Source organism: Schistocerca piceifrons, chromosome X (genome assembly GCF_021461385.2).
Source record: "Schistocerca piceifrons isolate TAMUIC-IGC-003096 chromosome X, iqSchPice1.1, whole genome shotgun sequence".
NCBI lineage: Eukaryota > Metazoa > Arthropoda > Insecta > Orthoptera > Acrididae > Schistocerca > Schistocerca piceifrons.
The window spans coordinates 819,964,860-819,989,820 of NC_060149.1; the positions used below are offsets into that span (position 1 = coordinate 819,964,860).

The 24,961-nt window shown below is 43.9% G+C and overlaps 1 protein-coding gene across 1 annotated transcript in view; it reads right to left on the reverse strand.

The window, feature by feature from the left end:
• LOC124721174 (dystrophin-like) overlaps positions 1-24,961 on the reverse strand; it is a 949,029-nt gene that overhangs the window by 289,099 nt on the left and 634,969 nt on the right. The window contains exon 3 of the mRNA XM_047246008.1: positions 5,186-5,247. Within this exon, the coding sequence (XP_047101964.1) occupies positions 5,186-5,247 (62 nt within the window). The remainder of the gene's footprint in view (positions 1-5,185; positions 5,248-24,961) is intronic.

A 24,961-nucleotide genomic window follows, 5' to 3' on the forward strand; every position in this document is an offset into this window, starting at 1 on the left:
CTGCCAGCGTGTGTAGTGCCAACAATAAAATTAGGAGGCGGTGGTGTTATGGTGTGGTCGTGTTTTTCATGAAGGGGGCTTGCACCACTTGTTGTTTAGCGCGGCACTATCACAGCACAGGCCTACATTGATGTCTGAAGCACCTTCTTGCTTCCTACAGTTGAAGGGCAATTCGGGCATGGCGATTGCATCTTTCAACGCGATCGAGCACCTGTTCATAACGCATAACGCACGGCCTGTGGCGGAGTGGTTACACGACAATAACATCCCTCTAATGGGCTGGCCTGCGTAGAGTCCTGGCCTGAATCCTATAGCACACCTTTGGGATGTTTTGGGACGCCGACTTCGTGCCAGGCCTCACCGATCGACAGCGATACCTCTCCTCAGTGCAGCACTCCGTGAAGAAGGGGCTGCCATTCCTCAAGAAACCTTCCAGCACCTGATTGAACGTATGATTGTATGAGTGGAAGCTGTCATCAAGGCTAAGGGTGGGCCAACACATATTTAATTCCAGCATTACCGATGGAGGGCGCGAGGAACTTTTAAGTCATTTTCAGCCAGTTGTGTCCGGATACTTTTGATCATATAGTGTATATGCTACTGCAATAGATTACCGCTTGACAAATATCCTATGCGTGTTGCACCATAAGCTCCGAACAATATGTATCTCTTAGAGCAATGAGATGGCCTCGTTACCGCATAAAGTTTGCAAGAACAAAGTTAAGAAACTTTCATCTACTCGGATGATACGGCACTCGTTCGACATGCTAAAACTTTTGAGGTAACGGAAATGAAACACTCAACATAACTCAATGATCTGCAAAATTATTATAATACGAACTGCTCAAAGACTAACTGCGCTGTAGCACAGTGGTAAGTCACTGAACTCGCATTCGGGAGAAAGGTGACTGAAATCCTCGTCCAGCCATCCATGTAAACGTTTTCCACGATTTCCCTAAATCACTTAGGGTAAACGCCGGAATGGTTTCTCTGGAAGAGCAGGACCAATTAACTTCACGGATACGAACGTGTGCTCCGTCTCTAATGACCACTTCATTGACGGAGCTTTAAACCCTAATCTTCCTTCTTTCCAGTCAATCGTGACGTAACACACCTGCGTGTTACACCTGTGCTTCTGCAACAGTGAAATAGACCCACGTACCTGCGATAAAATCTTGTACCCTCACAAGGTTAACGCATGCGCTCATAATACTATCTTCCACTAATGTACTACATTAATGTTAATGGAAATTGCAGCACTCAAAGAATGACATGAAATAATGCGTACTCTGAGGATGCAGGTAACAGTGTGCCGGCAAACAGTGGTTACAGCTGCAGAGAGACGGCGTGCATATACGCAACAGAGGAGCGCTCTTTGTGCAGTCCAACAGGTCAATATCACGCTGAGCTCATTCAGTGTTGAGCCGTGAAGCTAAACAGAAACTAACAACCAATTGCAGTATACCTCGTTGACGTCAAATGCTGCAACATCAGTGTGTGTGACTTCAAACACAGCACAATGTTCGGCCATTAACTGACATTTCAGATCATAAATTGCATACTGCTATAACAGTAATGCGCGTGTAAAGCCGACAGATACAAGACTGCCGTCATAACCAGCTACTAGCGCATACTGGATCTCAGAATGTGAGCACAGTCATCTTCCTGCGTGCTCGTAGTGGTCCATACAGCTGCGTCCAGTGTTGGCTCGATGCTGGAGCACCGCCATTCATGTGGACCTGTTTGACAAGTCTACGCCATCTGCTACGAGCAGGACTGGTGCCATACCCGCTCATTGCTTGCGATTTCTCGGTGGGTGGCTTTAGCCACAACCGTGCTGTTCTATCAGTTGCCGCACTCTGCAGAGGTCTGTCTGTGCCCTGACAGTGCCGGAGCTTGAAGACTTGGGCATGCCACAGCTAAGTAACATATGCAGTCAATCGTAATCATGCATCAATAGGCAAGCAATGCATTGGTCGACATCATTTCTGCCCCAAAAAATTCAAATGTGTTTTTAGCACATATACGGGCACTGTATCCAAAAAATTGAATTCAGTTTCTGTTTAGTTTACTTGTGACACACTACCATCCATCCATCGTAATCATTGAAAACTTTGCGCTCTGATTATTCTCAGGCGGACTTAATTTAATTATTCTGCAGATATAATTGTTTAGAAACTATCGCATTATGTGCTAAGAATTCTCATACGAGGGTTGGAACTTAAATAGTGGCAACTATTTATTCACAACCGATACAAAAGAGTTACATGTTTGCCCCTGGCCGGCCGCGGTGGTCTCGCGGTTCTAGGCGCGCAGTCCGGAACCGTGCGACTGCTACGGTCGCAGGTTCGAATCCTGCCTCGGGCATGGATGTGTGTGATGTCCTTAGGTTAGTTAGGTTTAAGTAGTTCTAAGTTCTAGGGGACTGATGACCACAGCAGTTGAGTCCCATAGTGCTCAGAGCCATTTGATCCATTTGTTTGCCCCTGTTACTGTTCTTCAAAGTAGTCACCATCGTTGTGTAGAACTCGTTGCCAGCGATGTGGAAGGCGTAGTATACCGTTAGCAGAGTCTGTTCTGTTCATGGTGCAATGGAGCGCTCAACTGCCTGTCGAATCTCTGGAACAGTTCTGAAGCAAATGCCACGAAGTGGTTCCTTCATCTTCGGAATCAAATCAATGTCACAAGGACTTAAGTCGGGGGATTATGGTGGATGGTGCAGTACTCCCCAGTCCCATTAACCGAATAGAGCAGCCACACCTTGCGCTGCATGCGCCCACCCATTGTCGTGCAAAATGATGGTGGGTTGCGCAGAAAATGTCGCCGCTACTTTCGCAAAGCTGGTCGTAGATGACGCTCCAAAAACGAACAGTAATATTGTGCACTGAAGGTCTGCCGTGGAGGAACGTAATGCGTTAGGATAACACCATCACAGTTGTACACGAGAATCACCAAAACTTTAGATCGCTCCATTCGCAAAATCAACAGAACGGGCTCTGCTAACGGTATACTACGCCATCCACATCGCTGGCAACGGGTTCTAAAAAACGCTGGTGACTAGTTTGAAGGACAGGTGCAAACATGTAACTCTTTTGTATCGGTTGTGAACAAATAGTTGTCACTATTTAAGTTCCAACCCTCGTACTTAACGCTCAGTTCGGAAATCCATCTCCGGAAAATGATGGACGTTTAGCAACATTTCTGAACCTCGTACATAACGCTCAGTTCGGAAACCCATCTCCGGAAAATGATGGACGTTTAGCAACATTTCTGATCAGTCTTGCTTAAATGCCTTGCACATGTGTAAGTAGCACAACTACGTTTCTTATTTCTGCGGAGGATTAAGTGTAATACGATAATTTAAGCATGTTGGAAAGAAATGCTACGAGCTTCAGAAAAGATATGGGTCACTACTAATAGGTAGGTTAAAAGGATCATGTTTCCCATTCTTTCCTCTTTCCACTGAAACAGAATGACCTGTAAAGCAAAGCGAAAACTGAGCGATAACTACGGGTAACAGTCACTCCTAAGAATGTGACAGTAAGGAAGTGAATACAGTGACAAATACGCAGAAGAAAGAAAGGTATGCAAATGCTGACACAGTACTTCTAAACTGCTGTTGTCGAGAGAGATAGATAGTGCCGAGACAGATAAGAACATGCTAGTACTGCCAGATAGAAGAATTAAGATTATTAAATGCTGTAGATGACGATGAAAAGAACAGAAATGAGTAGTGTGGTGTCACCGCAAGGCACCACACTTGCTAGGTTGTAGGCTTCAAATCGGCCGCGGTCCGTCAGTACACATCGGACCCGCGAGTCGCCACTGTCATCGCTAGCAGACCGAGCGCCGCCACTCGGCTGGTCTTACGAGACGAGCTAGCGCACTGGCCATTTCTGCAGCCGACTTTAATAGGAATGGTTCACTTGTTATAGCTTCAGAGATCTCATTTGCAGAGACGCTAGTTAGCATAGCCTTCAGCTAAGTCAGTAGCTGCGACCTAGCCAGGCGGCACATACAGTTATGCATTGACAATTGATCTACAGGGTGTTACAAAAAGGTACGGCGAAACTTTCAGGAAACATTCCTCACACACAAAGAAAGAAAATCTGTTATGTGGACATGTGCCCGGAAACGCTTACTTTCCATGTTAGAGCTCATTTTATTACTTCTCTTCAAATCACATTAATCATGGAATGGAAACACACAGCAACATAACGTACCAGCGTGACTTCAAACACTTTGTTACAGGAAATGTTCAAAATGTCCTCCGTTAACGAGGATACAAGCATCCACCCTCCGTCGCATGAAATCCCTGATGCGCTGATGCAGCCCTGGAGACCGGCGTATTGTATCATAGCCGTCCCCAATACGAGCACGAAGAGTCTCTACATTTGGTACCGTGTTGCGTAGACAAGAGCTTTCAAATGCCCCCATAAATGAAAGTCAAGAGGGTTGAGGTCAGGAGAGCGTGGGTGCCATGGAATTGGTCCGCCTCTACCAATCCATCGGTCACCGAATCCGTTGTTGAGACTGAAATGTGCAGGAGCGCCATCGTGCATGAACCAAATGTTGTGTCGTACTTGTAAAGGCACATGTTCTAGCAGCACAGGTAGAGTATCCCGTATGAAATCATGTCGGTGAATCGAGGAAGTACAGTACATACTGACGAAACTAAAATGAGCTCTGACATAGAAATTAAGTGTTTCCGGACACATGTCCACATAACATCTTTTCTTTATTTGTGTGTGAGGAATATTTCCTGAAAGTTTGGCCGTACCTTTTTGTAACACCCTGTATATGTGTGAAGCAATCAGAATTGTAAAGTAGTATTCGCAGTTCAGTCTATAACTGCACTTGTAAATATTATTGTACAAAGTCAAGATAGACGTTCACCGCTGATGCTGAACTGACCTACGAAATATCACAAAATATTGACGAAATGGGTCGATGAAGGAGGAACCAGTGAGATGTCGCAGTGGTTGAAGTTATCCAGGAAACACTTGATAACTTGTGGCGCAACCTGAAAAATGCGCAATGCATGGACGTGATTCCATATGCACATACCGTGGCCCTCTTAGGTTCTACGCCACTAAGTTCATCTTCTACAACCCGCCGAACAGAGCTCCAAGTAAAACCACTCAACTGCTTGTGATAAATATACATACTTTCACAGTAGACTCACCTTTATCAATTGTGAGTTGATCCATTTCGCAAATGTCTTTTTCTGTACATCTTCACGTTCATCTGAAACAAATGTAAAACAGGCAAATTAGTAATTAGCTTTCACCGTACGAATACTGAAAATAACAGAGCACCGAAAAAATTAAGGTATCAAGTACGACGACTTTGTCAGTAGAAAATTAAGACATTTGTAAGTTCGTATTGATGTAGAAAAATTAATTTGTCTCTCCGAGAATTTCGCCAACATTACTTGGGCTTCTTTCTCAGAAATCCATTAATCACAGTCCTTGAAGACGGGACATCTTATCTCGTGTATCTAGATTAATAATTAACTTCAGTCCAATTTTGTATTTGCAAACCGCACGCTTGAGTTTACGCACAATTTTTTTCTTCACATGTAACAAAAGAAAGAGGAAATTGTGCTGAATCACTTCAGCATAGAATTAGTAACAACAGAACTGAAAATATGATTACTTTATTACCTATCTCTACATTTCGAGTGTTTTTTAAAACGATACGACCAATGATAATGGCAAAACTCTCGCTATAGCTAGATTTATGTTTCCGTTAGTCAAACCAAGCGCCGGTGGCACTAAATTGAGGTGAATGTATATATAAATTCTGCCTTCCACCACAAAAACCGGTTTTAAATTCCGCACGATGACATGTCGAACCCTACAGCTTTCCAGCGTTTCCCACGTAGAAGCGCTGTGTTCGACGTTGTGCGGCAACTAATACCGAGGAGGCGGGTTGCGATCGCCTCTTAACTCTCCGGCCAGTTCCTCGGAAGGAGGGGCATCGGTTTTATGCCAACTAGACGAAGCGGGAGAGCACTTGGAAAGAAATCCGAGAAAACGCGGAAAACACAGCTGTCGTTGTCGTAATGTGGAAACGGAGTGATTAATCTGAGATCCAAAAGGGCACCATCTTCGGCTTTCAGGCAGTGGGTTGTTTTAAACCGTTTGCGAATCGCCGTGGTTTAAGTATACCGTGCATGGCGAAATGAAACTATGCATAACCTGCGCCGAAGCAACTGTGGTGCACCACGGGCCATAGATGATAGGGGAGAACTACGGCTACGGCGCAGGCGAATAGACGTCCAGCTGTTAGGTAGGGATGTTAAACCTTAATTTTTCTTCCTTATATATCTACATACATACTCTGCGAACCACTGTGATGTGCGTGGCAGAGGGTGCTTAACACTGTACTAAGTGTTGGGTGTTCCTTCCCGTCAGAATGTCACATACATAGCGGGAAGAGTGACTGCTTACATGCCCCCGTGTACGCCGTAATTACTCTCATCTTGTCTTCATGGTCCCTGCGGGAGTGGTGCGTGGGGGCTGAGGCAAGTTTCTTCTTCATTTAAACCTGGCTGTTTAAAGTTCGGAAGTAAATTTTCGTGGGATAATTGGCGTCTATCATTAAGTGTCTGCCAGTTCAGGTTTTTCAGGATTTCCGTGCCACTTTCCTGTGAGTCAAATGAACCTGTATCCGTCTGTGCTGCCCTTCTTCATACATGTTCATAACTCGCTTCCCTGATATTAGGGACGCTTCTGTGGTCTACAGTGAGGAAACAATATTTCGCACGAAATTTTTCTCCTGCGTCCTCCCAGAAGTTATTTCCTCTGATAGTAACGTTCCAATACACCATTTACCGTCATTAACCATCATAAAAGTTATTCAGGCTATTTCGGGAGTCACAGATGTTCCTAGATTATATAAAACATCTATTAATATTGTTTCCTGCTACTGTTGAAGCTTCTCGTCAAGGTTATTCGAACGAAGAGCACTGGTCATCCGACAGTAGGTCTTTGTGGATTCGAGTCCATCGTGCTCAGTAGCGGCGCGTCCTTCCTCGCTGTAGATGTGAGCTGGGGACGCGTCGGCGAGATGGGAGCAGCGACAGCTATATAGCAGCTGATACGAAATCAACGCGCGTCTCAGGCGAGACAGAAGAAAGGCAGAACCGGATCCTGGTGCAGGCAGCGGCTGGCTATATATGGTGGGTGGCCGCAGCAAACAGCTTGCACGCCGGCGGCTCGGCCACAACCAGACTGCCTCTTATTAGCGTTACCCTGCGGCTGGCGGTAAAACTAGTTATGCAGTCTTAACCTGGGGGGGGGGGGGGTTCAGACAACTACTACTTCGACGTACGCCACCAGCGAAGTGGCGCAAAGCGCACTAGCGAAAGTACTGTACTAAAATCAACCAAGAGCTGTCATCGTCATTTGAATTTCCCGCGCCGTGTCTGCATCATTCCAATCGTGATCCAGGCCAGGTCCTTGAAACAAGACCATAGCTCAATCACTACGCATCCTTTCTCATCTGAACTAGGGCTCCAACTCGAAAGACCTCAACGTTGAAGACGTATTTGACGCCAACGTGTGACCGTTATGCCATCTGTGCAGTTGAAACCCATTACGCTGCCAGAAAGACACGAACCTTTGTCGATTAGTTTACTAAATGGCGGCAGTTTTTGTGGAGGAGTGGCTGGTTTGAATCCGTATGGTGGAAACAACTCCACCGGTTGGAAAGGGACGTGTGACTCCCGATCAGCCGCTTCAGCGCTGAAGTCGAACTGATGAAACAGTGCAATACGCTTCTGACAGTGATGAAGATCTTTCCACCCGATTCGTGTTGAACTAGGGTTTAAGGCAACGTCAGTTTTACAGCTTTACTTCTGTGACGCCTATTATAAACAACACAAACACAACCGAATTCTTTTCAGTGACTCGTCGTCTGCATCCACGTTCACAAAAAATTGAGGGAAGAAAACACTGACCGAAGATTTTACATAATGTGTACTGTATACATCAGACAACGTAGAGCAAATTCTATACCGAGAAATCATGCAGTAAATGTTCGTAAAATAAAAGAATGAGTGCTTCAAAACGACACGATGGAGAGGGAGAGCCTGTATTAAAATCAATGGCGCTGTAGTTTGTAAATGTATCCGCCTTCTATACGTGACGAAAATACAGCCAGATGACTAATTTTATTACATATATTCCACAGTTTCTGTTTGCCACGTTAAAACGGCAAGAGATACAAATAATGGATAAGGAGAAAGAAAAGGAAAAAAAATAACAACTGATGTAATCATTACAATAATGTCAGCCCATTAACATTTTCATATTGTAATAGTTACTTCAACTAGGAGTAATGGTACATTAACAGCAGCATAGAAGCAATCTAAAAGTAAGAGTTAATTAGGCTGAAGAAGAGTGAGGAAGACTAGTTAAAAGTTATCAAAGAGATAATGAGAGAGAATGAAATGGAAGTAAAAGAAAAAACGAAAGAGGACGAAACGGGAATGAAAAAAACCGAGACAAATATTAGCAACAGTACAGATGCTAGTTCGCGGCTTGTTGGAATAAACACAGCTTGGATATGCCGATTTCTCTGCCTCGTGATGAGTGGGTGTTATGTGATGTCCTTAGGTTGGTTAGGTTTAAGTAGTTCTAGGGGACTGATGACCATAGATGTTAAGTCCCATAGTGCTCAGAGCCATTTGAACCATTTGATATGCCGATAGGGAAGACTCGTCAATTGTGATAGGTGAACATTTGCCGAATATTCTGTCGGTACGTAGAAGAACATAGACATTAAAAACTGAAAAACTGAGTGCTGATGTTCTACAATGATATTTATTTTATACTCTGTTGTGAATTGTCGCTTTCTAGGCCATGCTTATAGAACTTAAGGCTAAACAGATAAACATCACAGAGGGTTTACAACTGTACAAATATTGTTTTTCCAAAGTTATGTCACCTTTTACAACTACATATCTAAATAAAAACTCAAGCATATTAAATACATGGAGAAGACATGAGCATTATACTTAAAGATCAGAAGTATAATCTTTGAGAGGGAGGGGGACATTTACTCTATTTACAAAAAGCATATTACCTTACGGTGACGAAATTTTAACTGGCTGCTGTTACTTTGGCTAGAGTGATTGAAGAAACGGTATTTGATCGCCGTGGATTGAGTCTGGCAATCAGTGAACACAAATCACGTACTCCTGAATTAGTACTGAAGGATCAAATACAGTTCCATTATTCACCCTTCCTAAAATAATAGCCCCAGTTAAAATTTGTTCACCTTAGGATAACATGTTTTTCGTAAACAGTATAACTGTTCCCCATCCACAGTTCTTCCTCCCCTCTGCCTCCTTTATTTTTTAGCCTTTTCAACACATTCACTAATTATTTTGTCTATACAACACAGCAGTCTGTGCTACTATTCACTTTTGTACTGCCTTTGGCCTGTACATGCTTATACTTCTAATGTTGAAGTATAATGTTCATAGCTGCTTTCTATATTTATTAAATTTGTGCTTTTTTTGTATGCATACATAGCCGTAGCTTTGGAAAAGCGATCCTTATACAACTAGAAACTCTCGCTGATGTGTCGACTATCTCTTTAATTGTAAGTTGTCTGACGATAGCCTGGAAAGCAGACAGGCAGTTGACAACTAAATACAAAATAAACATTACACTGAGTTGACAGAAATCATCGGATAGCGACATACACTTACAGATGCCGGTAGCATTGCGTACGCAAGAAATAAAAGCCCAGTGCATTGGCAGAGCTGTTATTTGTACTCAGGAGATTTATGTGGTTATGGTCGCACGACGGAAATTGACACACTTTGAACACAGAATGGTAGTTGGAGTTAGAAGCATGGGGCATTCCATTTCGGCAATCGTTAGGGAATTCAATATTCAGAGATTCACAGTGTCAATTAAGTGCCGAGAATCCCAAATTTCAGGCATTACCTCACACCGCGGACAACGCAGGGAACGACGGCCTCTATTTACCGACCGCGAGCTTCGGTGTTTGCTTAGAGTTGCCACAGCTGAAGACAGACAATACGAGGTGCAATCAAGTTCTAAGGCCTCCGATTTTTTTTTCTCCGGCCTGGAAAGAGATAGAAACATGCGCATTGTTTTAAAATGAGGCCGCGTTCATTGTCAATATGTCCCAGAGATGGCAGCACCGTACGGCAAATGGAATTTTACCGCCAGCGTCGAGAATGAGAACTGTTTTAAATACTTAAAATGGCGACGTTTTCCTTACTTGAACAGCGTGCAATCATTCGTTTTCTGAATTTGCGTGGTGTGAAACCAATTGAAATTCATCGACAGTTGAAGGAGACATGTGGTGACGGAGTTACGGATGTGTCGAAAGTGCGTTCGTGGGTGCGACAGTTTAATCAAGGCAGAACATCGTGTGACAACAAACTGAAACAACCTCGGGCTCGCACAAGCCGGTCTGACGACACGATCGAGAAAGTGGAGAGAATTGTTTTGGGGGATCGCCGAATGACTGTTGAACAGATCGCCTCCAGAGTTGGCATTTCTGTGGGTTCTGTGCACACAATCCTGCATGACGACCTGAAAATGCGAAAAGTGTCATCCAGGTGGGTGCCACGAATGCTGATGGACGACCACACGGCTGCCCGTGTGGCATGTTGCCAAGCAATGTTGACGCGCAACGACAGCACGAATGGGACTTTCTTTTCGTCGGTTGTTACAATGGATGAGACGTGGATGCCATTTTTCAATCCAGAAACAAAGAGCCAGTCAGCTCGATGGAAGCACACAGATTCACCGCCACCAAAAAAATTTCGGGTAACCGCCAGTGCTGAAAAAATGATGGTGTCCATGTTCTGGGACAGCGAGGGCGTAATCCTTACCCATTGCGTTCCAAAGGGCACTACGGTAACAGGTGCAGCCTACGGAAATGTTTTGAAGAACAAATTCCTTCCTGCACTGCAACAAAAACGTCCGGGAAGGGCTGCGCGTGTGCTGTTTCACCAAGACAACGCACCCGCACATCGAGCTAACGTTACGCAACAGTTTCTTCGTGATAACAACTTTGAAGTGATTCCTCATGCTCCCTACTCACCTGACCTGGCTCCTAGCGACTTTTGGCTTTTTCCAACAATGAAAGACACTCTCCGTGGCTGCACATTCACCAGCCTTGCTGCTATTGCCTCAGCGATTTTCCAGTGGTCAAAACAGACTCCTAAAGAAGCCTTCGCCGCTGCCATGGAATCATGGCGTCAGCGTTGTGAAAAATGTGTACCTATGCAGGGCGATTACGTCGAGAAGTAAGGCCAGTTTCATCGATTTCGGGTGAGTAGTTAATTAGAAAAAAAATCGGAGGCCTTAGAACTTGAATGCACCTCGTACTGTGTGAAATAACAACAGAAATCAAATGGGATGTACGACGAACGTATCCGTTATGACAGTGCGGTGAAATTTGGCGTTAATGGGCTAATGCAGTAGAGACCAAGGCGAGTGCCTTTGACAACAGCACATCGCCTACAGCGCCTCTACTGTGCTCGTGACCGTATCGATTGGATCCTAGACGACGAACACTGTGACTGGGGCAGGCGAGTCCCGATTTCAATTGGTAAGAGCTGATGGTGGGGTTAGAGTGTGGCGCAGACCCCACGAAGCCATGGACCCAAGTAGTAATCTAGTGGTTGCTCAGTAATGGTGGGGCTGTGTTTACGTGGAATATACTGGGTCCTCATGACCAAGTGAACCGATCATAGACTGGAAATGATTATGTTCGGCTACTTGGAGTCCATTTGCAGCCATTCATGGACTTCATGTCCCCAAACAACGATGGAATTTTTATGGATAACAATGGGCCATGCCACCCGGACACAACTGCTCGCGACTGGTTTGAGAAAATTCTGGAAAATTCCAGGGAATGACCTGGCCACCCAGATCGCACGACACGAATCCCATCGAACATTTATGGGGTATAATCGACAGGTCCGTTCGTGCACAAAATCCTGCACCTGCAACACTTTCGCGATTATAGACGGCTATAGATGCAGCATGGCTCAGTATTTCTGCAGGGGACTTCCAACGACTTGTGGAGTCCATGCCACGTCAAGATGCTGCTCTACGCCTGGCAAAAGGAGACCTTTTTTTCAGATGCGGGAAGAGGTGGTTGTTAAACGGTGCTAAAACAGGCGAACAAGGCAGTTTTCCCAGCATCTCGTACTTCTGATCCCTCAGTTTCCCCATTGCCACAATTCCTGATGAAGGTTTTTTTTTCTTACGATACACACCGCCTGTTGCGTATTGTTCCGACAGTTTTAGTAAAGAAGATTTGCGTAGCTTTCTCCAATTACATTTTTATCCGCTGTAAGTGTAAGCAATACAATGAATCCTTTTTCCAGATCCCGAAAAACACTGACCATACCTTTCTGTCTGAGGAGACTGATGTCAGCATTTTGATGTTGGGCCACCCGTTGCTTTGATCGCTGTTTCGCTGCTGGTGTGGAGCTACCTCCCATCCTGAGTAACGAATCGCCAACCAAACTCAGTTGGATTCGTTTTAAAAAATGTCCAAACATTCACGAGAAATTCCATTACGCGTTTGATTTTGGTCAGCGTTCAAACATACACAGTCGTTTCTCATAGTTAATTCCTTACGTAAAATCTACCATATTCTTTCCTGTGATAAACCTGTGGTATCAGCATTCTTCAATGTCGATCGCCTGATTATATATTATTTCACTGAGTTATGTGCTCTGGATCTTTGTAGTTAGAGAACAGAGCTGTGATTTGTTAATTATTTACACTGATGGATTCTGTGAAGTGGACCTCATTAGCATAATCTGCACTTCTTCAATGAAACTTTAGTTTTTGTACACGTATGTGTATATACGTGTATGTGTGTGTGTGGGACTTTAGTTTTTGTACACGTATGTGTATATACGTGTGTGTGTGTGTGTGTGTGACTTTAGTTTATATATATATATATATATATATATATATATATATATATATATATATATATATACACCGCTGGATATATTTCGTAAACCACATCAAATACTGACGAACCGATTCCACAGACCGAACGTGAGGAGAGGGGCTGGTGTAATTGTTTAATACAAACCATACAAAAATGCACGGAAGTATGTTTTTTAACACAAACCTACGTTTTTTTAAATGGAACCACGTTAGTTTTGTTAGCACATCTGAACATATAAACAAATACGTAATCAGTGCCGTTTGTTGCATTGTAAAATGTTAATTACATCCGGAGATATTGTAACCTAAAGTTGACGCTTTAGTACCAGTCCTCCGCTGTTCGATCGTGTGTATCGGAGAGCACTGCAACATACATTGCGTTTCTACAGAATGATCTGCCAACGTTGCTCGCAAATGTCCCACTGGAAACGCGTCGACGTATGTGGTATCAGCATGATGGTGCACCTGCACATTCCGCAATTAACACTAGGCTGACCCTTGACAGGATGTTCAACGGGCGTTTCATAGGACGTGGAGGACGCATAAATTGGCCAGCCCGTTCTCCTGATCTTACACCTCTGGACTTCTTTCTGTGGGGTACGTTAAAGGAGAATGTGTACCGTGATGTGCCTACATCCGCAGAGGATATGAAACAACGAATTGTGGCAGCCTGCGGCGACATTACACCAGATGTACTGCGGCGTGTACGACATTCAATACGCCAGAGATTGCAATTGTATGCAGCAAATGATGGCCACCACAATGAACATCTATTGGCCTGACACGTCGGGACACACTCTATTCCACCCCGTAATTGAAAACGGAAACCACGTGTGTACGTGTACCTTACCCCTCATGGTAATGTACATGTGCGTCAGTGAAAAAGGTCAGTAAAAAGGTGTTAGCATGTGGACGTAATGTGCTGTTACAGTCTCTTCTGTACCTAAGGTCCATCACCGTTCCCTGTGGATCCCTACGTAATTCGGTGCTCTCCGATACACACGATCGAACAGCGGAGGACTGGTACTAAAGCGTCAACTTTAGGTTACAATATCTCCGGATGTAATTACCATTTTACAATGCAACAAACGGCACTGATTACGTATTTGTTTATATGTTCAGATGTGCTAACAAAACTAGCGTGGTTCCATTTAAAAAAAACGTAGGTTTGTGTTAAAAAACATACTTCCGTGCATTTTTGTATGGTTTGTATTATACAATTACACTAGCCCCTCTCCTCACGTTCGGTCTGTGGAATCGGTTCGTCAGTATTTGATGTGGTTTACGAAATATATCCGGCGGTAACGTTAGGTGCCTCACCCTGTATATATATATATATATATATATATATATATATATATATAAACTAAAGTTTCATTGAAGAAGTGCAGATTATGCTAATGAGGTCCACTTCACAGAATCCATCAGTGTAAATAATTAATTTTTGTAAGTCGTCCAAAACTTGAAAAAAAAAAAAGTAGGATCATATTTGAATTCAGCCAATCAACACTTAAAAGTTTCAAATAACGGAACAGATGCTTTGTACACCTTCAGCAACTTTCATGACCAGCGTTGAATCGATCACAACATTTATTCATACGACACAGCATCCTAATTTATGCACTTGAACGAGTAGTCATCTACAACACACCACCACTATCGACTGCTATATACTTCAAAGCATACAGCTGCGTCACTAATATCGCGCAGATCTCTTTCTTTTCTGCTGTTGTTGCGTTTTATCTACGGGGTAGTTGGTACAACGGTATTAACACATCTAATCAAAATTTTTACAAACGACACAAGGCACATAACCTCGAGCTATCTGCGATCGACTTGTATCAGTTAGCACTGTCATGGTTATAGAATGCAAAGCACTAGCGTTGAAAAAACCTGTGAGATATCGACAGCGATTGGGAGCCATCCTGATCCCATGCCTCGCACTAGTACGCCATGATAGGGTGGGGCGGACCATGGTAATGAAGGCGGGCTCTTTAGTAGATTTTTTCCACCTTCTAAGTATTCTGCCAATAGAATGCAGTCTTTGGTGCACCTTCCCAACAGCATTTTCAATGTTATGGTTACAATTTAAGTTGTTCTGATATGGTCATCACTTCTTACAGTTGAAGGACGCATGTCACTGAACTATGTCCGTCGACTAACGTATGAGGAAAAATAAACTAGGGTCACCTCAAAGGTAAAATTTAGTTATGATAGAATCATTAGCAGGACAAATTACATTTTGGGATATGGAAAGCTCTCACCAGGCAAATAGCAGGAGAAATTTGGTTTAAAAAGGATCTGGAAGTCCTCTAGGACTGAAATGAGTATGGAGAACATGGAGAAAAGCGGGGTGCACAAAATCTGCTGCCTTGTAAGATGAAATGAACGATGTGACAAATCGCTTCTATGTAACAAAAAGGTAATTAATATTCCTGAATACGTAAGAAGTTGCGTGTACATATGGCAGTCTTTATGTGGAATATACCTTTTGTAGCTGAATTGTGATCAGTATTTACCTATCACGTACAACCTATACAGTACCGGTTTCGAACACACGCTAAACTGAAAGCAGCCAGAGCCAGTAATGAATAACTCTGAAGATAAATAAAACTTAATTACGTTTCAAAATATGTAGGTTACTTTAATACCTTGCAGGATTATTATAAACGGAAGATTAATTGAAAAATATCACACTTCAAATGGAAACAAAGCAACAAAAAGAAACGAAAATTTTGAACTTCAAAGAGCTGCCATTTTTCGCTTCACGCTTTTCTTTCATTGAGTTATCTGCTCTGGACATCTATAGTTAGTGAACAGAGCTGTGCTTTGTTAATTATTTACACTGATGGATACTGTGAAGTGGACCTCGTTAGCATAATCTGCACTTCTTCAATGAAACACCTATTTGTAATGCGAACGAGATGGAATCACAATCTGATTCGCGGTGCGATAGCAGTGGACACTGACATATAATCAAGTCAACATTAGCATCGGTAATCCCTCTGCATGATTCGAGAAGGCTCAAACAAATGCCGACGATGTCACCACACGCCAATTTCTGTTTATTCCCGCCACGTCAATACCTTTGAAGAGATGGTATGTCGCTAGTGACGCGATTAATTTTCAAACAATGAAACAACTTCAACCACAGGTCAATTAAGACAACAACGAATTAAACACCACTTCCTTGTCGTATAGTTTCAGATACTGCGTCATAAGAACTAAGTCTTGAAATCGTTTACTTTTTCTAACTAGACACAACCTTTATGTTAGAGATGGAATTCCGCATAATAATGCTCCTCTGAGTAAAACAGTGTTCAACAGCAATGGTGATAATTAAAATTGGAACACCAGGAGAGATGACAAATGAAGGTACACTGCCTGACCAAAAAAGCGAAGCACAAACAAGGGAGGAGCACCAAGAAGGGCGGAGGAAACGAAATGAAACTTCTCGGTGGAGAGGATATGTGATGTCATTGCAGCGATTACAGTATCGAGTCAAATTAACAAAGAACTTGGCACTATGATCCCACTTATTCATATGAAGTTGCACCTTCTCTCGCCAGAATGCATGCACTTGCTCGTATTTGGTTCGGAAGGGCGTATCCTTCCTTGAGACAATCTAGGTTATAAATATTATGACTGGTGCTGATATCCTGGATACTCGCAATGGACGACTGAGTTGGTTCCACAAATGTTCTATCAGGGATAGATAGATCTGGGGAACCTGCCCGCCACGGGCTTACTTCATCACATAAGCACTTCGCGTAGATACGTACCATGTGAACGAGCAATGTCCTATAGTGAAATGGCACCACGATGCTTTCTCATCAGAGGTAACGCCTGGGAATGTAGGGTATTCGTGGCGTAGCGTTATACCATCAGAGTTCCTGTCCGCCCCTAGTAGCTGAGTGGTCAGCGCGACGGGATGTCATACCTAACGGCTTGGGTTCGATTCCCGGCTGGCTCGGAGATTTTCTCCTCATCATCATCATTTCACCCCCATCGACACGCAAATCGCCGCAGTGGCGTCAACTTGAAAGACTTACACCAGGCGAACGGTCTACCCGACGGAAGGCCCTAGCCACACGGCATTTCCATTTTCATCGGAGTTCCTTCAATCACTATATGCAGCCGTGAATTGAAGACAAACCTGATGGCTCCCCACGCCATGACGTCAGGACAAAACCGCTGCGCCTCTCCAAAACACTGGAAGAATGGGACTTCTTCCCACGCCGCCGCCATGCTCGCCGCCGGTAGTCATCTGGGGTAGTGCACAATCGCGATTCACCTCTCAACACAATGCGACTCCACTCGTCAGCAGTCCACGCTTACGATCACGGCACCATTCCAAACGCTGCCGTTTATGTTGTTGTGTTAACGGCAGTTAACGCTTGTTACAAGTCCACCGCCTGCTAGTCTCCCATCAACAATGCAGGATTACACCGACTGTTGCAGGGAGTGTATTATTTATTCTCGGATCGCAGGTGCATATGTGAAGGAATTACAATGTCCTTGGTGCATAATACGGCGATCTTTCCTTGTGGTGGTCAGCGCGGAACCTTGACGACTAGTATATCTGACCTCGCGTTCCTATGCAGTTCAACATTGGGTCACTGCCACATCCGAATCCAACAAGTCTGGGTGACAAAAAATAAAAACACCTACAGCCGTCCTTATGATTTTAATTTATTTTGTCGGTACCAGTTTCTACGCTTCATTGCGTCATCTTCAGGCTGTCTTTGATCCGGTACAGGTTGAGATGGTCCCCACGCATAACCCATCAGTTGCCAGCATTACTGGAGACGCAGAAATGTCGCAGTTGATGGTTGGAGTGCTGCCACATTTCTGCGTATCCAGTAATGCTGGCAACTGATGGGTTATGCGTGGGAACCATCTCAACCTGTACCGGATCAAAAACAGCCTGAAGATGATGCAATGAAGCGTAGAAACTGGCAGCGACAAAATAAATTAAAATCATAAGGACGGCTGTAGGTGTTTTTATTTTTTGTCACGATAGAAAAGCATCTGGTCACCCTATACCACTAACTTTTTTAAATCTAGATTAACAAGTCGATTCCGTGAAGAGAAGGGAAAAGGCCAGGGCAAAGAAGATCTACATGCTGCGAGAAGTGGCAACTGACCCAGAAATATAAAAAGTGGGAGGTCTTGTACAAGAGTATTAAAAATTGTTAAATTTCGGTTAAACGACGAATCATACAAATTTAAAAATGTTGGTTCAGCTAAATATCTAGAGATTATAATTACGAACAACTTAAATTGTAACCATAACATTGAAAATGCTGTTGGGAAGGTGCACCAAAGACTGCATTCTATTGGCAGAATTCTTAGAAGGTGGAAAAAATCTACTAAAGAGCCCGCCTTCATTACCATGGTCCGCCCCGCCCTATCATGGCGTACTAGTGCGAGGCATGGGATCAGGATGGCTCCCAATCGCTGTCGATATCTCACAGGTTTCATGCACTATGGGCCGTCACCTTTATTAATGTAAAGCAGACGCACGCACACAAGAGCGTTTGGAGCCCAACGGACAAAAAGTTGGTCACCCCCATGAGACATCGCGCTAAACAGTGGAACACAGCATCTAGCCTTGATAATGATCTCAAAGAGAGTCTATAAGCTTATTCAGGTATGGTATATTCACCTGAAACCACTTGTTGATGATTAAATCCAGTAGAACTATCCAACTGAGGCCGTGTTAACTGCTACATTTCAACCACTATTCCGGAAAATCCCACGTATTTTCTTTGGGATTAAGATCAAGTGACTTAGCGGGCTAGTTGAGGTGATTACATGGTGCATGAGTGTTTATCAAAACAGCAACGTACGCGTGCAACCCTTGAACGAAGCTGATACCATCTCGAAAGATTTGAATGTCCACAGCAGACGCGCCGTCAAGATGTGGAAGAGAGGGCAACGCTTGATCACCGAACATGTAACGGAGGTTCTGAGCTATGTTCATGACGACATGAACGAGTGGATCGAAGTCATGATACGAAAAACAGACACAAAACATCAGTGAAACACCTCCGGCCAGCGATGAACTCTATGTCTCTCATCATTTGGTCAGAGGCAAAATCGAGACTCGTACTACAAGCCACCAGTTAGCTATTGTCCAGTTACTATGTTTTTTGCCCCATTGCAGAATACGGAGCTTTATGTGTCTTGTGATAATGGCCATTTCGGAGTTACCCACTCCATTTGTCAAACTGCACGGAGCTCCCTTAGCAATGTTCGCTCTGAAACTGGTTCCTGCATTCACTGACAGAAGCAACCCCTAACGAGTTCGAAACGGATTTTCATCGCCAAGGCGCGAAATTCGTCTCCTGTCTCTGTCTGTTACGATTTCTTACGACCATTGTTCTTGCGCCGTGTTACATAGTTGCATGTGGTACACCATTCCTTGTAAACACATTGTACAGTCTGCGATAAACACCAACAAACCGGGTAACTGAATTTACTGCATCGTCATAGGCGCTTCCAAACACGATGCATCCTTCCTCCGATTCTGCAGATCCCTATGTCGACCCATCTTACAGTGCTGACTCCATGCAAGTGACCGGCACATGTTATTTGACTGCCGTGACTTGCATCAACGGTGAAGGGTGCCGTGTCCCACTGGTACAAGGTCTTCAACATCCACAACGCTCCAAAGCGACCTGTGTGCGCTTTTGAGGCGACTAATATTTTGTCCAGAGACCATGTTGACGTATTCATCATTGTTTATTTACATCTTCACTGCTGGAAGCGGTTTAAGAAATTTGTCGTGTGTAGTGTCGACTCGATTGCAAAAAGGAGCCTGCAACAACTGAGAGATATTTAGGTTACTATTTACCTACCCTGTATCCAATAAAAGCATCCATTAATTGTAAATGTTCGGTCCTCTGCTCCCAGATACGTATTTCCACTTGTTCTATGTGAAAAAAACATAAGATAACCAAAAACGTCTATGTTACTACACCGACGGAAAAAAATCGCAACACAAAAAAAAACAATGTATAGTGACGAAATTTCGGGAATACATTTGTCTAGGTAACATATTTAAGTGATTAACATTGCAAGATCATTGGTTAATGTACGCGCGAGATAAGCCACTGAAAATGTGAAATGATGGTATATTAATAATCGGTGTAACTGCCAGATTGTAGAATGCAAGCATGCAAACGTGCATGCATTGTGTAGTACATGTGCCGGAAGTCAGTTTGTGGGCTGGAGTTTAATGCCTGTTACACTTGGTAGGTCAATACAGTATTGTGGACAGAACTGGTGATCGAGCAAGCCAAGGCTATATGTCAACACAATGTAGATCACGTTGTTTTACAACAGCGGTATGTGGGCGAGTGTCATCCTTTTGGAAAACACTCCCTGGAATGATGTTAACGAATAGCAGCACAACAGGTCGAATCACCAGACTGGCGTACAATTTTCAGTTATGGTGCGTGGGCTAACCATGAGAAAGCTCCTGTTCTCAGACGAAATCGCAACCCAAACCGTAACTCCAGGTGTACGTCAAGCGAGTCTAGCACGCAGACAGTTTGGTTGTAGGCCGCTAGCTGGTCACCTTCTGACCAACACACGGCCATTACTGGCACCGAGGCAGAACCAGCTTTCATCAGAAAACACAACACACCTCCACCCTGCCCTCCAATGAGCTTCCAATTGACACCAATGAAGTCGCAAATGGCGATGGTTTGGAATGGGTAGAATGTACGCGTCTGGCTCGGAGCTGTCCTTGAAATAACTGATTTGTTAACAGTTCGTTGTCACTGTGGTGCCTGTTGCTGCTGCAGATGCAGAACGATGCACCAGAGCCAAACGCCGAACACGATGGTCTTCCCTCTCGCTAGTATCACGTGACCGTCCGCAGCCCGGTCTTCTTCCGACCGTACATTCTCGTGAATCATGTACAGCGGCTAGATTCTTGCCACGTCTTTCTGCAGTATCGCAGAGGGAACATCCAGCTTCTATTAGCCCTATTACACGACCAAACTCAGTGAGGTGTAGATAAAGGCGTCTTTATCGCCTTAAAGGCATTCTTGACTGACATCAACTCGCCACGTCAACTCTCAAAGGTAACTAACTCTCACGACCGTTACAGCGCGTATTTAAAGCAAACTTGATTTCCATACTCATAGTGGCGCTACTGGCGCCATTCTGATGCGACCAGCGGGAAATTGAATAAACATCATCTTCCAAATGTAGACACATACTGTCCAACTTTCATTTATGTCATTCAAATCCTTCTTGGCGTTGCAATTTTTTTTCTGTCCTTGTATTTTCTAGTAAGTTCGCCCGATGATGAAAGTGTAGCTCTGAACCGCGTACTCTAACTATACATAAAATGACTGGCAACAGATAATTGAGTATTTCAATTGATATTCATCACTAAAGGTTAGGGCTAACGTAAACCGTCCACCTTCACAGTTACTTACAGGGTGTCTAGAAAAGGGCTCCCTGATTTCAAAATTAAATATCCCGAAAACAAAGATCGATAGAGGAATGCAGTAAACGGTATGTTTATTGTGAAAACTGTAAGAAGTTTATACAGCAGTTTGAAATAATAGTTACAAAAGCTGCTAACAGATGGCGCTGTACGCTGTACAGCTCATATCAGCATACATAAGTGAAATAATCGTATGAAAACAATCTTTGCAAACAATCACATCACAATGTTTTCAAAATGTTCACCATTGGCGCTACAGAGGTGGCGCAAACGAAGAATGAAATTCGCCATCACATTTCGTAGTGTCTCAACCGAAATGGATTCACATGCCACAGAGATCGCCGATTGAAGCTCGTCCAGCGTGGCGGGATGCTTCGGGTAGACCATGTCTTTCACTGTGCCCCACAAAAAAAAAGTCACAGGGAGTCAAATCCGGCGAATATGGAGGCCAATCCATGCCTGCACCAGTAAATTTGGGATAGTCCAAAGCAATGACTAGATTCCCGAAGTATTCGTCAAGAAAGCGAAACACTTGTTCGGTCCGATGTGGTCGGGCTCCATCTTGCATAAACCATTCAGTGCCTGGTCGATCCTCTAACGCTTGCTGTGTGGCGACAAATTGTTCCAAAATTGCAACGTAACGTGCACCAGTGACCGTTTCTCGAATGAAAAAAGGGCCAGTAATGCCTCTGCTGCATACTGCAGCCCACACAGTAACTTTAGGAGAATACAGGGGTTTCGCTTCACACCAATATGTTTTTTCGGAACCCCAAAATCGCCAGTTCTGCTTATTCACGTATCCATTCAGGTGGAAATGTGCTTCATCTGTAAACCAGATGCAGCCAACATCAAATCCTTCACTATCAATCACTGTGAGCATCTGATTAGCAAAGGCAACCCTTTGTTGCACAGCTCGTACGGGTATGGCCTGGTGCGTTTGAATTTTAAATGGAAACATGTGTAGGCTCTTTCTCAGTATTTTCTGCGTGCTGGAATGCTTCAAACCAGTCTCAGATGCAATTCTACGGACGGATGACATTGGATTTCGCTGAATAATTCCAGAAACAGTGGCGATATTTTCAAGCGTAACTGCGGTTTGCTTGCGGCCAACATGCCCCACTAGATCATCAGTTACGCTGCCTGTTCGTTGAAATTTTGCGAAGAGCGTACGAATGGTTTTCGCATCGGGTCCTTTTGGAACATTAAATCGTGCTTGAAAACTTCGCCTTGTTGCCGTAGGACTCTCTTCTAACCTGTGGTACTCTAGCACCAGAAAAACGCGTTCTTCAATGGAGTACACGGTTTTAATCTCTTCCTTCGGTACGCTAACCTCCTTTCACGTTTCAATAGTGGAACTGGTCGCTCTGGGCTTCGGATCACTATTTATACTAGGCATTACGTATGGCGATTATAGCGCCATCTGTTAGCAGCTTTTGTAACTATTATTTCAAACTGTTGTATAAACTTCTTACAGCTTTCACAATAAACATACCGTTTACTGCATTCCTCTATCGATCTTTGTTTTCGAGATATTTAATTTTGAAATCAGGGAGTCCTTTTCTGGACACCCTGTAGATTCCCTTCGGTTCAAATAAGCGTGATGCTACCGATTGTAGATCGATCCTGGTCCCAAATCTGCGTCTCCATTGGTATGGGAGCAGCGCTGCATCCCACACCAGAGGGGAGGAGCAAACGAATTAGCTGGGCGGGGGAAGGAATGCGAAGCAGGCGAGCTGATATCTACCTGGGAATCGATGCGGAGCCACGAGGAAGGCGGTGGCGCGCTGTATCGGGAAATGCCAATTACCGCCCGACTGCAGGCAGCTCGCACGCGCACTGCCCGCGCAAATCAAGCGGCTATCCTCTCTGCTCGTTTCCCGACGTTCCATTAACAGCCGAGGTATCTCTGTCTCCACAACAGGCTGTCAGGGAGGAACGAAGAAATGTTTTCGTTTGACGGCCCGACGTCATTATGCTTATTAGAAGTGGGGAAAGCTCAGTTGCCGAGGATCGGTAAAGATACGGTCCGTAGCACTAGGAATCTTCGCACTTTTCGCCCGAAGCACCCGAAACACATAAAGCAATTTGAAGCTCGCTGGTCAGATACTGTAATCACTTCTGTAGTTCCACTTCCAGCACAACAATCGGTGTGCCGGGTGTGCTTGTTTTCCTATATCAACAATAGTCAGTAACACGTTCCATATATTTTTCCCCAAATCATCCATATAGGATAAACATAATTTTAATCATTTTTACCACTTTTCTTTTATTAGGTCGCTTTCTGGTCAATCGGTCAGTTCGGTACAAATTTTGCAGTTTATCTTAAACTAACTAAATTTCACATGTCTAGCTTATCGCTAGACATGTGAAATTTTAAATATAGCGTACAACTGGATGGCAATGGAGTATTAACTCGCTGCCGGCCGTTGTGGCTGAGCGGTTCTAGGCGCTTCAGTTTGGAACCGCGCGACAGCTACGGTCGCAGGTTCGAATCCTGCTTCGGGCATGGATGTGTGTGATGTCCTTAGGTTAGTTAGGTTTAAGTAGTTCTAAGTTCTAGGGGACTCATGACCTCAGATGTTAAGTCCCATAGTGCTCAGAACCATTTTATTAACTCACTTGTTTGATGTGTGGCGGAGGATATTTTGTGTACCACTGCCATTTCCTCCTTTTCCTGTTCCAGCCGCGAATCGTTCGCGGGAAGAACAATCGCTGGTAAGCCTCCTTGTGAGCTCAGATCTCTCTAATATTTACCTTCGCGACCTATTCGTGGATATACAGAGGCAGAAGTAATATATTTGTTGAGTCAGGCGAAAAGAAACTGAAATAAATCTGAAATTTACCACGCATCTCCGTTCCAATTTCATCAAAATGTTTGAAATCGACTGAAAAATTCATATATAAGACTATAAGGCAGAAAATAAATATTTAAATAAAACGAAATTTAAATAAAACGAATTTTAAATAAAACGAATTTTAAATATACCGAGTTTTTAATTTGGACTAGAAAGTATAAAATAAAATACGTATAAGATTTAAAACGAAAAACATGAGGCTCAAGCAATACACAATTGATGAGTGAATAGTTCACTTCCTTACTATTACACTACTTACTAACTAATGCATGAATAGTTCACACTCTTGGCTTGGGTCCTGGGAGGGGGTGGAGGGTGGGAGGGGGGGAGATTGGTGGAGTGGAGACAGGAAATCCATCCGGTGGTCACCCTCTGCCACTAACATTGCCAAATCCAGATAACATGCTGATCACGTGAACCCCGGGGATAAGGCCAGGAAACGGTTGAAGAACGACAAAAATGTTTTTATTCCCGGTAAGATTATTAGTGTAACAATCTTCCTCTTTATTTCATGTCCCCTCTTCTGCTGGATTGGAGTTACACGTCCTGACATATGCGCTATAGGTAAAGCTGTCACCAAGCCGAAGGCTGGTTTGAACACCACAGTGCTTCATTAGGAGTGTTCCTATTCGAGGTAGTGTGTCCTATCTTTTCTCCTACATTTAAAT